The sequence below is a fragment of the Ischnura elegans genome, chromosome 10 (genome assembly GCF_921293095.1).
Source record: "Ischnura elegans chromosome 10, ioIscEleg1.1, whole genome shotgun sequence".
NCBI lineage: Eukaryota > Metazoa > Arthropoda > Insecta > Odonata > Coenagrionidae > Ischnura > Ischnura elegans.
This window is the reverse complement of record NC_060255.1, coordinates 34,216,327-34,234,370: the sequence shown is the minus strand read 5'-3', so window position 1 is coordinate 34,234,370 and position 18,044 is coordinate 34,216,327. Positions and strand designations below refer to the sequence as shown.

General features: G+C 38.8%; 1 protein-coding gene across 1 annotated transcript in view; it reads right to left on the bottom strand.

The window, feature by feature from the left end:
* The window catches only part of LOC124167156 (apolipophorins-like), a 205,293-nt gene that overhangs the window by 19,270 nt on the left and 167,979 nt on the right, over window positions 1-18,044 (bottom strand). Inside the window, exons 43-45 of the mRNA XM_046544962.1 lie at window positions 14,211-14,283; window positions 1,709-1,824; window positions 302-442 (exon numbers count right to left, since the gene is read on the bottom strand). Of these exons, the coding sequence (XP_046400918.1) occupies window positions 302-442; window positions 1,709-1,824; window positions 14,211-14,283 (330 nt within the window). The remainder of the gene's footprint in view (window positions 1-301; window positions 443-1,708; window positions 1,825-14,210; window positions 14,284-18,044) is intronic.

Sequence of the window (18,044 nt, the reverse complement as noted above, 5' to 3'; positions counted from 1 at the left end):
CACAAGGAAGTTGGAAAAATGACAATATGTCGGCGCATGAATTGTTGCATCGCTTGGTCCAGAAATTACCATACTCGACCTGACTAGGCTAAAATTTTATATAAATATCATTAAACCCAGAATAGAGATAATAAAATTTTAGAGGGATTAGTTTTTATGCGCAGTAGTTTGCAGTTTACTGATTAATGAGATTTTGAAAAGATTGAAATCATTCTGTTATGCTCACTGTAATCCATAAAAAGAGAAATAAATAAGAACTAGAAGATAGATAAGAGAAGAAAGGCATTATAGAATATTAAACCTGAGAAAGAGAGAAATCCTTCAGGTACAAGTCATGTCCTAGAGACCGTGCCGAATCTTCCAGAGACTTGATAGCCTTCACAAAGAGGTAATATAAGTTCTTCAACTCTGCCTGATCATCTGTTTCAGAATGTTGCAGCTCCTGCAGTAAATAAAATATATAAATCTTTATAAACCATAATATGGTAAAAAAATTGAAATTATAATACTAATAATTCCATAAAAAATTACTGTTAAGTTGCATGCCGATGTATCATGTAAGTAACTGTGATAAAGAGGAGTTCAATAATTTTTATAAGGAAATCTTTATTAATAGAAAGTAATATTTTAAGTAGATAATTTTGCATGGCTAGAAATATAATCATGTGGCACATAGATGTTAGCATTTATGGAATAAATATGATATGTTTATGAACAAAGAAATGCCTTAAGAAATGCCTTCATATAATTAGTAGGTACTTCTTCATGAATTTATGGAATATATGAAATGGAATTTATCGAAATATAAAATGAAGACTTCACATTGCACTTATACATGCAGTTATAAAAATTCACCGGCTGAATTTGAAGGTAGACATTTTTTAACTTTTAACTAAAGGAATCACAAGATCTCATATTATTAGCCGGGGCTCTTTCAACTATTCTTTCCCCACCTTCAATAATGCAATGAATCTTTATAGGATTGCTTGGGAATACATCAAAATTGATGACCTGGGGCAAAGTACAAACTAGGTGACCTGAACAGCAACTTTATGCAAATAAACTATACCCCATAAAAAATATCCTCACCAAGGAGCAAAGAGATCCCGGAGATTGTACAATCTCAACCCCATTGCTGAGAGGGGGCAAGTTAGCTTTAAACGATTTAGGTAGTCATAATTGATATCAGATAGCAATAGTGAAAAACACAAGAAAGGGATGAGGATGCCAATGGAAATTCTCAATAATTCATGTAGAAGCCCACATTAACTAGTGCTGATAAACATCAATGAGTGCTCATATTTTCCACACTGTATGCAGCAGTTATCATTTGTTAAATAAGCTCACTGTCGATACATTAGATTCCAAAACATTGAATTCCTGGGAATATAAAAAAACACTGTTATCAAACCAGGTCTCTTACAACTCTAACCTTACCAAAAAATTGTGGTGGTTCAACTCTACAAGAGGCGGGTATGACTGATTAAAACCCTAATCAATATTCAAATTCTCCAGAGAAATTTTAAACTATTGTATTGAAAATAATCTTAAGCCTCTAAACTACATAAACTTAACTTCTAAAATTACAAGAACTTTGAACGAACTATCACAAAAATATCACTGACACTAGAAATCCTCTTGCCACTAGAGAATTCCTCAACAACAAGACAGGCAAACAAAACTATAATGAAAGTCACATAATTTATACCTTCAGATAGTTTTCAAGGGCATTCAGGAAATCTGTCAGTTCCACAGTTGGAGCGGATTCCTTCAGAGCAGCCATGACTTCAGTGATGACGTGATTCACCCCAGACAGCATACATGCTATACATTAAGTATACGTATAAGTAGTGTATAACATGCGTATACAATAGAAGATACATGTATACTGTATACATATAAAAACCTTCTACCCACCATCTACCAAATGCATGCAGCAAATGTCCTCCTACCACGCATATACAGTATACGTTTACAGTATACAACACACATATATAACGTAAAAAAACCCTAGGTTGGGCAGAATCCCAGAAGACACAAAATAAAGATAAAAAACTCATAGCATAAAAAGCATATATATAGTTCTGCGGCGCGCGTTCGCGATAAAGGTATCTAAATACTGGGGATGGATTGACCTCAGTGCAGAGCACAGCACAAGATAGAAACGACCTCTTACAGAATGATCGGGTTTACACATTTATTTTCAGAATTGACCGTACAAAAACAAAAATCAAAGATATACCCTTTCTTAGTTCTAATGAGGGATGAATGATTTGACTTTTATGGTGATACATAAATGAAAAAAAAATGAATGAAAAAGACGAAGAACACTACCCCACCAAAATTACCTAATTCTAATACAAAAAAAAAATCAATAGGATGAATGGATGAATGATGAATTTACAAATGCCAAAGAATGTACAGGCTCCTCGTCCAGTTGTGCGAAATGTCCAGCCCAATCGCTTTGAATATGCAAGCCTCTTGGACGGGAGATTAGTGATACAACTTTTCTTATTGAATGTTGAAAAAACTTGGCAAAGGGTTGCATGATATTGTTCCACAAATCACTAATTTCGAGTGAACAGCACTCGGGGTCTCTTTTTGAGGAATTATGTTGGATCGAGCAGGGAGAGTGGATAATGCACTATCCGGGGAGATGGGTTTGAGTATTTTACCGCGTCAATGGTGTGGTTCTCTGTCGAATCACCGCTTCGGCCATTGAGCCCAACAGACTTCTCTCTGCCTGCGGCTTCGAAGAACAGCAGGTGTTTCCCACGATGAGTCGCGTACTCCGACTGAATCCTTATCTCCCGTTGACTCTCGCCCACTGTGCTCTGCCTTATCTCGGCTCGGAAGGTCTCTCTGCTTCCGCGCACTTCCAAACACAAATTATCCTCCCTTCTCCTCGTGAACACCCGTTATATAGCGGCGTTCACGTGACATACCAAAAAAAATGACACTCGAAAAACCCTTGTACTTGATGGGGACGCCGCTCTAACAGTGCTGTGCCCGCTTAATTTAAATGAGCGATGGCTCAAACCTGTAACCAACCGCGATGAAAACATTGAAAAACGACGGTGCAAGTCATACCGTCACATCATATATATATATATATATATATATACACACAATGTATTGGAAAATATGATATGCGCGTTGCACGTAATATAAATAGTTCAAGTTAATATCGATAAACACAGAGACACAAAAAAGAAACACTCACATTGAATAAATAAACTCGAAGCTATCGAAGCACTTCAGGCTTCTTTGTCAGCTGAAGTATGAATGGTGAGGAAAGGAGAGGGTTGGAAGAGGGAGAAGAGGGGTAAGGGGAGAGGTGTATGGGGAGGGGGAGTTAGGAATAGGGGTTAGGATGCGACGTTCAGACCTGGAAGGCTATTGGCTTGAAAGTGCCAAATGCAAGCCAATTCGAGGGTGTGGAGGTTGAGGGCGGAGTCGGTGGGAGGGAGGGAGGCAATAATGGATACTTTGTAGCATTGATTGAAAATGGAATCATGTGAAAGACAATGTGTAGGAACTGGTAGAGAGGAGTGGGGGGAAGATGGACAACAGGAGGCGCGATGATTGTTAATTCTGAGATTGAGAGGGGTAGTGCATTGGCCAATATAGAAAGCAGGGCAGAAATTACAGTGAAGAAGGTAAATGATGTTGGTGGAAGTACAAGTAGTGGAGGGGAAAATCGGTAGGAATTTAAGCTTGGGGAGAAAAGAGGCAGGGGGTGGAGAGAATATCTTGCAGGTTTTACACCTGGGACGATTGCAAGGTGAGGGTGTAGAGAAAGTGACTGACTGCGACTTTTGGAGAGGGCGGGTGGCTTTAAATATGGTGTTTAAATTCGGCGGTCTCTTAAATGTTATCCGAGGAGTGGAAGGGAAAATCTGAGAGGTGGACTTGTGTTTGGAAATGTTGTAGATTTAAATTGCCGCCAAGGTGTGTTTTATTTTATGTATGTTTTTTGCATCTCGTTTGTTTATGAGTGTCAATTTTTTTTGTACTTCCGGTTCGATGCTAGTGTAATGGCTGTCGTATTAATAAACGTGTTGTGACGCATGATGCGGATCCAAGTTTATCTCTCTTATTATGGCATTAAATGAAACATCCCAACAGGTTATGGGCCCAGAACGTTTCGAAATGCCTGGATACATTGAAACGTAGAGAGATACGGTTAGAAATAATTATATTGTTTTGTCTCGTGGTGCAGTTTTTTTTTAATCGGTGCGAGTGTTTCGGTTTGACTATGGCGGCGACTAATAGTTCGCGTTTAGCCACTTTGGTGGAGAAACTGAAAGAAAAGGACGATTATATGAACTGGAAGTTCAGCATGCAGCTCATTTTAATGAGAGAGAAGCTGTGGACTTACGCCACGACTCCGCTAACTACGGATGCTGACGCAACGGTGAAGGAAAAGGACACTGATGCTTGGTCCTTAATTTGCCTTCATGTGGATAAATCCCTCTATCCATACGTGCAAAATACCACAACGGCAAATGAAGCTTGGAAGTCTTTGGAAGATTTGTTCGAGGGAAAGACAAAGACGCGGTGGATGAACTTATGGGATGCTTTGCTGGATGCAAGGTTAACGAAGCATAACGGTAACGTTCAGGAGTACGTTACCTCCATCCTGGAGCTAACAAATAAGTTAGCAAGTATGGGGAAACCTGCAGATGACGGCTTGGTTGCACTAATCATGCTGAGGGGTTTACCGAAAGTGTGTTTGCCATACCGTATGGGGATTGAGGCGACAACGTCGGATAAGGATTTCACCACCAGCACCATCAAGGAGAAGCTCCTCAATGGCAGCCTGGATGAATATCTAAAGTTGGAGAATGCGGAGGAGGAGTCCGTGTTGTTCACCAGGAACCTGAAGGGCCAGCATTCATCCGGTAAGCCGCCGAAGGAAAGGGAATCGACGTCGAAGTCGTCGAATTACAAGAGGCCAGATAAAAAGAAGGTAAAGTGTTTTAAGTGCTGGCAGATGGGCCATTACAAGTCGGAATGTCCCATGAACGAGGCGAAAAAGGATTCGTCTTTACTATGTGCTCTAGGTGTGTCCTCATTCAGTAAAGATGACTGGATTATAGATTCAGGTGCATCAGCTCACATGACCCCACACAAGGTTTTAATGCGTGATTATAAGCAGGGAGTTGAAGGGCACAGTGTGCGATGTGCTGATGACTCCACCCTGGTGAGCACAGGGAAAGGAAATGTGCTAGTGAAATTCTCTGACCAAGTAATCAAACCTATCAAAGATGTAACTTTAGTGCCTGGATTAGCCACCAACTTAATATCTGTTTCCCAGTTGGCGAAAAAGGGTTTTACAGTGGTGTTTGGTCATGATGGCTGCAAAATATATGACCAAGGGAACTGTAAAATTAAGGGTAAAGCTGATTTTTCCGGTACTTTGTCAGAGGGTATATTTAAGTTAGATGTCCAAGAGCCTGTACCAGTTGACATTGCATGTGCTGTTGGTGATATTTCAAAGGTTTTGTGGCACAGAAGGCTTGGGCATGTCCTCTCTGATTCAGCTCTGAATATTATTGTGAAGGAGCATGGTGTGGAATTAGAGTGTTGTGACTTAAAATTAAGTAATGATTGTATTCCTTGTTTGCTGGGTAAGCACCACAGATTCCCATTTCCTAAGGGTTCAGTCACTCGTGCTGATAATGTCTTAGATCTAGTGCACATGGATCTCTGTGGTCCAATGAGTGATATATCTGTGGGTGGGGCTAAGTACATGTTTGTTCTAGTTGATGATCATTCCAGAAAATTGTTTTGCTATTTTTTGAAGTCCAAAACTGAAACTTTTGATAGATTCTGTGAGTTTAAAACTTGGGCAGAGAATAGAACTGACCGAAAGTTAAAGGTCATAAGATCTGATAATGGTCGTGAGTTTGTAAATCATAAGTTTGAATCCTTTTTAAGGCAGCATGGAATAGAGCATCAGACTAGCACCCCATATACCCCTGAACAGAATGGTGTAGCAGAACGTGCTAATCGCACAATATGTGAAATGGCTAGATGCATGTTGTTTGATTCAGGCTTGCCTAAGAATTATTGGGCAGAGGCCTGTAACACTGCAGTCTACATTAAAAACCGTGTACCACATAGAGCCATTCAGGGTAAGACACCACAAGAGTTGTGGGGAGGAAAAATTTCATCTCTAAAACATTTGAGAGTTTTTGGGTGTCCCGTGTATGACCACGTTCCTGACCAGAAAAGAGGTAAGTGGGATGCTAAAGGGAAAGGATTAATTTTTGTTGGGTATTGTGAGTCAACAAAGGGTTACAGGTTGATTGATCCTAAGAATCCCTCAAAAGTGATCAAAGCCAGAAATGTTGTTTTCTTAGAAAACTTTGATAGACAAAATTTGTTGGATGAAAGTGTTCCCAGTAAGGTTGAGAAAAGTGGGGTGTACCATTTTTTATCTTTTTTCCCAAGTAATGAACCCAATTTGCCTGAAAATAATGTTGAATCAATTGGGATTAATGAAAGGATTGAAGGTCAAGATTGTGTCTTGGGTAGGGAATTGCATTCTGATATCCTAAGTGTAGAAGATGGTGATGGATCTTTTGAAGTTGGGGAATCAAATGTGGAAGGGGAAAGAAGGTACCCATTAAGAATTAGGACCCCTAAACAGTACCCTGACTTTGTAACCTCTCTTTTAGCATTGGGCAGTTCTGTAAGTAGTAAGGATCCCATATCAGTTGATGAGGCTTTGACTGGCCCGGAAAGGTCATTTTGGAAGAAAGCAATGAATGATGAAATGCAGTCCTTTGAGTTAAACAAAGTATGGGACTTGGTGACCTTACCGGCTGGGGCTAAAGTGGTGGGGAACAAGTGGGTTTTTAAGAGGAAGCCGTCCTCAGATGGCTCTACTCAATTCCGTGCCAGGTTAGTGGCCAAAGGGTATTCACAGTCCTACGGGGTGGATTTTCAGGAAACTTTTGCACCTGTTGTCCGCAGGTCTACTCTGAGAATGCTAATTGCCCTAGCTGCTAATCTGGACTTGACCATCAGTCACTTTGATGTAAAGGCAGCATTCCTTTATGGCAATTTAAACGAAACTGTTTATATGTGCCAGCCAGAGGGAATGGAGTCAGATAACCCTGAGAAAGTGTGCAAATTAAATAAGGCCATATATGGCTTGAAGCAGTCAGCAAGAAGCTGGAATGAGAGAGTTACTGGTGTGTTACTTAATCTGGGATATGAGCAAACTGAAGGTGAAAGCTGTGTATTTATTAAATCATCAGTCAATTGTAATTTAATAATAGCTTTGTATGTAGATGACTTCTATGTGTTTCACAATAATGATGAATGTAAGGATGATCTTTTGTTTGAGCTTCAAAAGCAGTTTGAAGTTAAAGATCTTGGCCAGGCTACTGAGTGCCTGGGAATGAGACTTACGAGGGATCTAGGTAAGGGGACAATTGTATTAGATCAGAGTGGTTACATTGAAAGTGTTTTGGAGCGTTTCCACATGACTGATTGTTTCCCCTCAACCACTCCAATGGATAATAATTTGAAGGTTAGCCAACTTAAAGGCAAAACAGTGAAAGTGCCATACCAAGAGCTAATTGGTTCTCTTTTGTATTTAAGTTGTAACACCAGGCCTGATATATCATTTGCTGTAAGTGTTCTTAGTGGGTACAATAGTAATTATCAGGATGTGCACTGGAATTTAGCGAAAAGGGTACTGAGGTACTTGAAGGGAACTATGAATATTGGACTTGTGTATCAAAAGGCCACAGATGTGAATTTAAATGGCTATGTTGATGCTGGTTTTGTGTTTGATGATAGTGATGGTTTATCGTATCGAGGGCAGGCATTCATGCTTGGGAAATGTTTGATCTCATGGGAAAGCAGAAAGCTGAAGAGTGTTGCCCTAAGTTCGACTGAGGCAGAATACCTGTCTTTGTCAGAGTCATGCACTGAGGCCCTCAGCCTGCAAAGTTTACTTGCAGCCTTCACAGGCAAGAAAAACGAGGTTGTGAATTTGCATAATGATAATCAAAGTGCGTTGAAGTTGTGCAAAAACCCAGTTTTTCATGGAAGAACAAAGCATATATCTGCTAAGGGTCACTTTATACGTCAATGTCACAGAAGAGGTGAAGTGAATGTGCGTTACTTGTCCACTAGTGAAATGCCAGCAGACATTTTGACTAAGCCATTAGGCAAGGTAAAGCATAGAAACTGTATGCAAGGACTATGCATGGCGCCAATTTATGGGGAGGTGTTGTAGATTTAAATTGCCGCCAAGGTGTGTTTTATTTTATGTATGTTTTTTGCATCTCGTTTGTTTATGAGTGTCAATTTTTTTTGTACTTCCGGTTCGATGCTAGTGTAATGGCTGTCGTATTAATAAACGTGTTGTGACGCATGATGCGGATCCAAGTTTATCTCTCTTATTATGGCATTAAATGAAACATCCCAACAGGAAAGGATGGGGTACAGGTCCTTCAATATATTTTGTAGCAAATGAGCACCAGGAAAGTAGGTTGTGAGCAGAGAAGGAGAGCAATGTTTGTCTGCGCGGGGTTTATTGTGAATAGCCGGTTTTTTTCTTATTTTGTTCAACAAAAGTTTTTCGGGGTAGCCGCGGTGAAGAAGAGAGGTGTGGAGTTTGGAGAGGAATTTTTGAAGGTCTTCGGGGTTATTACAGATTCTGTGTCCCCGGACAGAGAGGGAATAAGGGATGGAACGTTTGGTGTGTGGTGGATGGCAACTGCTGTAGTGAAGGTATTGTTGTTTGTTGGTAGCTTTGATGTGAACCGATGTTTTGAATTTGTTATTATCTGAAAGGTGTATGTCCACATCTAAGAAGGTGATATTGGTTTTGGAGATGGAAGAGGTGAAAGAGACTGAGGCAGAAGCGTTAAGTGAAGAAACAAAGGTATTGAGAGAGTCGATGTCATGAGGCCAGAGAATGAAAATGTCATCTATGTATCTGAGCCAAAGAAGAGGTTTTAGAGGGTAATCAGTGAGGAAATTTTCTTCAAACAGGCCAAGGAAAAGATTTGCATAAGAAGGGCTAAACCTACTTCCCATGGCGCAGCCAGATATTTGCAGATAGTAGTTATTGTTAAAAGAGAAGGCATTGTGGGTGAGAATGAAATGGGAAAGATCAAAAATATATATATATATATATATATATATATATATTTACAGTATACAAGACGTATATATGTATGAAAGCAGAAAAATTCCAGCAGAATTCCAGGTTTTCCAGGGAAATTTTACAAAATTCCAGGTCAATCTTATGAGATAACAGCTATGTACACGAATTTTACAACACTACATTTACTTAATACTTTTAATTAATACTATAATTATGTATCACCTTAATTAAATTCCTAATATTAATTAAGGTATGTTCCTGATTAAAATTCTTACTTTTTTAAAAGAAATTATTCACTTATCTTACGAATGCTACACTTGGAATATCAACAAATTTGTCATAATTAAAATAGTTATCTACATCAGTGTTTGCACTATTAAAGTGCAATTTAAAATGCAATCAAAGCATTGTGAAGAATACATGCAAGCATATAAAATAGGCATGAAAATTGGCCTTGCACTGACAAAATTCATGGGAAACGAGTTTGAAATAAAAGCTTTGAAATTTCAAGCAGGAGAAAAATTCAGGGATAATTTGAGGGACCAAAAATCATGAATAATTCAAGATTCCCAATCACTGAACACCCTGAGTATATTCTTCTTGATTGAGCAAAATCCTGTATGCAGTTGTTGACATGCATTGCTGTATTAAAACTGAATTTAAAGTAGCAAAACAAAAACTAAATCTCTGTTCTGGTGCCAGTGTGTACATATTTAGTGCAAGCATGGAAGTACTAGTACATCCTAGTAATACACTAGTCATGTAACATGCTAGTGTGTTTTGTATTGTTCAGTGGGAACACTTACCAGTTTGTTTGTGACTTTTTGCTGACAATAAATTGAGTAAAGAAAAAAATCAGTGAGATTCAGGTCTAACAGGGTTTACGGAGGAAATGTAAAACACAGTGTACTGTTATAAGAAAATAATTATATTTAACAAAATATTACACATATTTTTAGAAATATACCACACAATCTCAGAAATACATAAGAGATTGAATTCATTAGACACAATAAAGGGGCCAATCCCGGATGGTAAACCACCTTTTGGTGGGGTGGTTACACGGTGCATTTTGGCGTTCATTTTCGCATTCATACATTCAGACATTAACCCGTACGTGCTAATGTACCGTGTGAACAGGCCTTTAAAATATGCAAGATTTTTAATACGGTCCCATTATCATTGCGTTCGTTTTGTATTATGAAATATCCTTGTGCCCCCCAGAACAAAATCCTGGATACGGTTTTGCTTGTGCCCCCTCCAGAAAGAAATCCTGGATCTGCCCCTGCTCTGATCACCAACAAATACAATTACATTTTAAAGGAAGCAAAACTAATGACACAACAGCCAATTAAAAAAATGTAAATAACTTTAAAAGACTCAATAAATAGTAAAGTCGAGAAGTTTTTGTTCACATTCCTCCCACACTATGGTGATTAAATGCGTCAAGCACAAAAATAAATTAAAGTTTAAGCAAATGCAAAGTTTTTCAATCCATAGAAGATGGATCCCTCAGTCTCAGAAAGTGTGAGAAGGTTTCAAATATTTAAAATTTGCATCATTTAAAATAAAAAATGAAGCAATGGCAACACTTCTACTTACCCAGATTCTGATGAAGGAAGCAAAAGTAGAACTTGAGCGGTTGATAAACTTTCGTTGGACAAGTTTCGCAAACAACAGCAGCAAACACAAACGTTATAACGGTATATGATTGCCTAGGTCGAGGTGTAACAAGTAAATGAAGAACTTAATAGGGCTGATAAACTTCGGCAGGATCAATTTCGCAAACGGCAAACACAACACAGTTAACGCAACATTATTCATGTGGCCGTTGGATGTAAAAGCTGGTGAAAGCGGTTATGGATGCGGTGTGTTTTTGTATCTGTGGAAATCGACTATTGGTGGAATCGACTATCGACGGAATCCATAATCGATAGGTCAAAATCACGGGCGGGAGTTCAAAAAAATTAAGTTTCGTCTTGTGACTTGAGGAATAAATCCCTCAGAGAAAAATATCTTTTTTGTTTCATCTCCTCTCAGTAGATAAAAAAGCACGAGTGAAATCACATTTCGAAGAGCATATTTCTTTATGAAATGAGGGAAACTTTTCATGGCAGGGTTTTTTACATCTTTTCAAGAGAGTTGATTGATTTTTTAAATTAATCTGCATTTCATAATAACCCAGGCGGACGGCGTTCTTGGGTGTTCCGAACAGAAATGATAAAACACTCTTGGAAGGCATTTTCTTGGGCATTCACCTATGTTCCCACACAGCCCAGTTGGATAGCGTTCACGAGTGTTCCAGAGCAGAAAGGCAAACTCTCTCAGGTGTTCTACCGTTTTCCTCGAGAATTTCTGAACTGGTTTATCAGCACAGCGTTTACTGGCGTGCAGAAAAGAGGAAAACACGAATACACGTGGAAAAACATCGACAAAGGCAATGAAAACATCTAAGAACGCATCAGAACCCTTAGAGAACATCTGTAAACGCTCTCCAGCACTGTTATCAGCCTCCTTCGTTTTTGCCAGGGCTGCCTGAAGCCAACCGGGAAAAATAAATTCACTAATGAATCAGTTTAAAGGTATTAAATGAGACGACGTCTTTATCCTTTGAAACCAGCAGGAGAATAAGAAGAGAGTTGCGGCTCGAGCAGACACCTTTACAAAGAATGAAGATACCTGTACAAACGTAATTATATGCTTTGCCAACCTCGCTGCCGTGAATGACACCTGCCCTTTGCGAACAGGTCCCTCTCCATGTTTTCAGAGAAGAGATAGCTGGTAAGGTTTTCCAACTAAATTCCAACAGTGTTTTTCACGTGACACCATCACGTGGACTACCATTCGTCTGGCTCTTACCCTTCCACATATTTGGCGTGGGTGGCCCTTTCCGAGGTAATTTATTAGATTTATTCCTGTGTATGCAACTCTTGGGGTCATAGGAGCACGCAAGTAACGGAAAGGTTTTAGCCCATTGGAAAGGACACTGTGTATACTGAACGCTACATATGGAAATACAGTGGAACCCTGATTTATCGTTCCCGCATTCATCGTTTGCCGCTCCTGGTCCCAAATTAAGTTCCATAAAGACAATGTAATTTTTTCCCGCATATATTGATATCCGAAGTATCATTTTCCCGCATTTATCGTTTGAAGATCGCGGTCCCGTCGTATAATTTTCCCGCATTTATCGTTTGACGAAAATGAGACAAAGTGTTTACAACGTGTTATTTATGGCTAATAACGACCGACACATAGTTTGAATCTTCCCCAGGAGATTGAAATACGATAGGGAGAAGCTGAGTGCCGTGGGATAGTCACATTATGGCATTTCCCAAGATCCGGTATCCCCCTCCATTCAGCACTCGCCTCTCCCCGTCTGAAGCTTTCCTCTTCTCCGAAATGAAAAAAAAGGTCCCAGCTCGAGCAGGGATCGTATTACGAAGACCTTAGCTTCGAAAGAAAATATCAAGTTACATGAGAACAAAAGAAACCTTTTTCACACTTCACCCTTTCTCGACGGCTGACTTTTTTTTAACTGACTCGCTTAAAGGATCCCCACCTCTGGATGTCAACTGCTGCATGAATCACCTATTAGCCCAAAAGGTGTGTAAAAATGAATTCCGGCAATTGGTATTATACTTTTATTAGATTGAGATATTAGTGATGTGCACGTAATTCAGTAAAGAATGATACCAAACATGACGTATTAATAACATTTTTTAAGCAAGGAAATAGTTGGAATAATAAGATGGTGATTTCTGGCGAATATTGATATCTTTGCAGCTGAGAGTGAGCTTCACAGCAGTTGATGCGGATTTTTTTCGAAAACAGGGCGTCTGATTACAATTTACGAGTTATGCTACAAGTCTCACCTGTCTGAGGTGCTAACGAAGCGATGTCTTCTCAGGATATATTGTTTCTCCCTACTAGCAATCTGAATTCATCTGCTCATCCAGAGCTACGCAAATTATTGTTACAAATGAGTGGGTAAGTTGTCTTCTCCATAGTATAAAAAAATTTGCACAGCCTTACGGTCATGCTTCACCGTCTGCAGTAAGCTCTGCTTACGCCGTACTCGATAGCATTAGTGCCAAACTTCACCTCGTACTAGTGGTTCCGTACTTTCCAGGGTGGGTTGACTTAAAACCTGCGAGTGTTTTCCGTGTGGGTTCAATAGAGTCCGGTTTCATTTTTATTAGTTTTATTCTTATTCGTCTTCGGACCATGGCCCTTCCGAAGACACAAGTGAGAACTTTAAATGATAGACTGAAAATAATTGAGGACGAAGAAAATCCGGGCTAGAAATGCGTGAATATTACAGCACGCCTCGGTATGTCCGCTAGTACATGACAGTAGGGGTGGAGTTAGAGCGAGATCCCTGGTGAAAACAAGAAGTGGGATGAAGCCGAGGATCAGGTGGGTGTGCCGCTGATGATTAACACCACATTGCCTCAATCACATTAAAAATTTAATTGCAAGAAAGGAACATTTCAAATAATAAACTATTTTTGGCCTTCTTGATCCATCTCATAACCAATCACTGCGACGGCGAAATCAGTTGTTTGAGGCATAACACGCACATTTCTCTCGTAAATACGTGTACTTGAAATGGCATTTGATGGAAATGAATTTTTACGTCGAACGGAAATGCATAATAGCAGTGAAAATTCTGAGTGGAGTGAAACATTTTTTTAGTAAGTCGGCGTGTTCCTTCTGGATATTTGAAAGAGATATAATCCGAATCAACAATATGACCTAAGTGTTTCGATAAAGGAATAATATTCCTGTAATCAGCTAAAATCTTTTTTGAATCCATTAATGAATGTCATAATTCGCAAAAATCCAGCGTTTCCTGGGACATAGGCAACCCGGACAAACATTCCCGCATTGATCGGTTTCCCGCATTCATCGTTTTTTTCATCCATCCCCCTGAAAAACGATAAATCGAGGTTCCACTGTAGTATACGGACAGAGTAACCTTTAAAGGACACTTCTTGTTTACTAATGGCTACTCAGTGGCAGATACAGAAAAATAACTCAAGAGGGGGGCGCAAAAGATATCTTGACCAACCTTTACTTTCCTTCAGAGTAGCTATGACTTCAGAGAAGACGCCATTCACCGTCTCAGGAAGGTTAGCCATGAACTGAAAGTGAATGATGATAATTGTGAATTTTCTGAATGCACATGACAAGAGAAGAAATTGAAAATTATGATCAACTAGTCAAATGTAAACCTAAAGGAAATGATACAGCAAACATGTAAGATCCAAGAATAAAACATTGAGAGCTATAATAATGGAAAAATTTAAACATTTGAATATTCTGTCCATCTCAAAATCATTATAAAATATTTTTAGTTCATTTTCATTTATATTTAATGATAATGATTAAATCATTATTGATTTTTTTATAAACTGAGCTGAGATAAGATTCAGCTTATTTAAAGCAAACTTTTTCATTCAGCAAGGCTTCAACCCAACTAGCACAGTCAAAACTATTGACACATTTCATTGATAGACTAATAACAGAGAAATGCTTTTGACTTAAAGAGTGGTGGGTGGTGAGCTAGTATATGTATCTTACTATTGGTGGCTCCTCTACTACCAATTTTTTTGCTCTGTTAATAATAACTTTTACATAGTGCACGAGCCTGTAGTGGCTGCAATAATTCTCTGAATCTAGGTGAAAAGTTTATTTCTTGCGAATCCTGTCCGCTTATTTTTCACTGTAAATGCTCTGGCTTAGACGAGATAGCATGTAAAGCGCTAGTAAGCTGCCGGGATATTTTCTGGAGGTGTTTTTCATGCCGTACTAACAAGTTTTCGATTGCCAAGATGGCGTCCGACCTTGAAGCTATTAAGCACGACATAAACAATCTTAAAAGTGCCCGTGTATTGACTCAGGACAAACCGAAGAATAACGTTTCGTCCGCAAATGTTGTGAAAGCAGCCGTGGAGCCTGTACAACCAAAAGTTCCCGCACCGAAGTACGAGAAACCAGTTACACGTCAATCTAAGAACGGCGATACATCCACTCCCGCCTCGCGGAACAAATCTGCCCAAAGTGCCCGCAATACTGAACTGTGCAACTCCCCTGACCCTGAATCTGTTGGGATTCTTGAACCTTGTCATCCCCCCAACGCACGAGATGATGAATTCTCCCGTGTGATTAATAAACGAAGACGGCGTTCTCCTCTGGCCATAGGAACATCGGAGAAGAAGTGCTCCCTCGCTGGTATTCCACGACAATCGCATCTTCATGTATGGAACTTCAACTCCAGCACATCTGTGGAAGCTATTCAGGAATATGTTCGAGCGGAAATTCCTGATTTGGATACTTCATCGGGCATGGAAATTGTGAAGCTCGAAGTGACCCGCGGCAACCATGCCTCTTTTCGCATCTCAGTGAATAGTGAGTTACGGGAAACGCTTATAAAGCCTTCATTTTGGCCCAAATATGTGCACGTCGGAAATTATTCTTTTTGGAGGGCACGCCCGACAGCACCGATAGGGTAGCGAGGTTCCTCAAGATCCTGCACATTAATATACAATGTTTGAGTAACAAGTTTCTGGATCTTGAGGTCCTGATGTGTGAACATAAACCTCATGTGATTTGTATCAACGAACACTGGTTGAAATTAAGTGATTTGAAATTTTTAAATCTACCTGGTTATTCCATCGCTGATGTATTTTGCCGGTCGAAGCATAGAAACGGAGGCGTATTAGTTTTAGTTTCACAGTGTGTATGCTTTTTCCCGACCTGCTTTTCACAGGATTTTCTCAATGAAGAGTTGTCCTTTGAGTCCTGTATAGTGGGTCTCAGGGTAAACAATGTTGAATATCATTTATTATCTATTTATCGTTCACCATCGAGTGATTTTAATGTTTTCCTTAACAAACTTGCTAAACTATTAGAGTTAATTCATGATGCTATACCAAAACCTAATTTAATTATAACTGGGGACTTTAATTGTGATTTCTCAAGTAATTCCAAAGCTAAACAGGAATTCTTAGCTATCCTCACTTCTTATAATATTTGTGTTACTAATGCAGAACCGACTAGGGTAAATGGCCATTCTTCTACTATTATAGATAATATTTTAACGAACATTGACTTAGGAAATGTAAATACTGAAGTAATTAAGTCCCACATTTCTGATCATTATCCTCTGTTATGCAAGATTTTAATCTTATCTCCTAGTTATTGTAAGAAAATTTATAAAAGGCAGTTTACAGAGCAAAACTTTAATATCTTTAATAATATGTTGAAGGCCCATGATTGGTCTAATCTATATCAACTCAGATCCTATAATGACTCATTTGAGTATTTTTATTCTTTATATCAGTATTATTTTGACATTTGTTTTCCCCTGGTCTCCCAAAAAACTAGAAACTTGTATTTAAGTAATAGAAACCATTGGGTTACTGACGAAATACGATACCTCTCTCGGAAAATGAAGGAACTAGCTATTTCCTATAAAAATAAATATAACTCAATTGATTGCTTGGAGTATAGAACATTTAAAAAAATGTACCGTCAAAAGTTACAATTGGCTAAGAAAACATTTAACAACTGTAGAATTCTTAATGCCGATAATAAATCTAAAGAAATTTGGAAGATCATAAAGGAAGCTAAGAGTTCTATTAATGATCATCATGATTTCAAATTACTGGACTCCACTGGTAATATTATTTCTGACTATTTTCAAATGGCATCTAACTTAAATGAGTTTTATTTGTCCCACCAGACTACTACAAATACTTCACTTCCTGTCAATCATTCTTTAAACCCAAGCCTGCCTAATTCTTTGTACCTGTTCCCTTGCTCTGAATTGGAACTGATGAACATCATTAAAAAAATTCCTAACAAAAGTAGTCCTGGTATAGATGGCATCCCAGGCATTGTGATAAAAAAATCAGCTAATTCTATCAAGGAACATATACTTTTTTTAATTAACAAATCCTTACAACTTGGAGTTTTTCCTGATGCCATTAAATCTGCCAAAGTTGTACCACTATATAAAGGCAAAGGTAGCGAACAGGATATGAATTCTTATCGTCCAATATCCTTACTAAATCAGATAGGGAAACTATTTGAAAAGGTCTTCCATAATCGACTTGTATCATTTCTTGAATTTTCCAACCTTTTGTCTGGCTCACAGAATGGTTTTAGGAAAAGCAGATCTACATCTACAGCCACCTATCATTTGGTAAATTTAATACTTTCAAATCTTGATAACAGAATCGAAACCTTGGGGCTATTTTTTGATTTTTCCAAGGCTTTTGACCTAGTCAATCATCAGTTACTCTTGTCCAAATTAGGACACTATGGTATTCGAGGTATCCCTTATAACTGGATAAAATCTTACCTCAGTGCAAGGCATCAACAGGTTATTTTATCAAAGAATGGCACTAATTTTATTTCTCCCAGTAAAGAAGTTACATTAGGCGTACCCCAAGGCTCAGTCCTGGGCCCTATCCTATTTTTACTTTACATTAATGATCTGCCAAAAATTTTGCAGACGGTTCAAGGAGTTGAGCCAATTTTATATGCTGATGATACTAATGTAATTGTATCAGCACCATCGTTAAACAATTTGTCCTTGAGGGCATCTAGAGTTTCTGAACTCCTGTGTGAATGGTGTACACAAAATCTTTTGAAACTCAATCCTGACAAGTCTGGACTTATATACTTTTCCAATAAAAATAAACCCCCTGTTTTATTGACCATTGATCTAGGGGGATCACGCATACCCCAGATTTCTAGTTCCAAGTTTCTCGGAGTTGTTTTAAATAAAAATGTGTCATGGGACGAACATATATGCAATCTTCGTAACAGGTTGAACTCTATTTGCTTCCTTATCAGAAGTATCAGGAAAACTGTAAGCCTTGATATTTTACTCTCA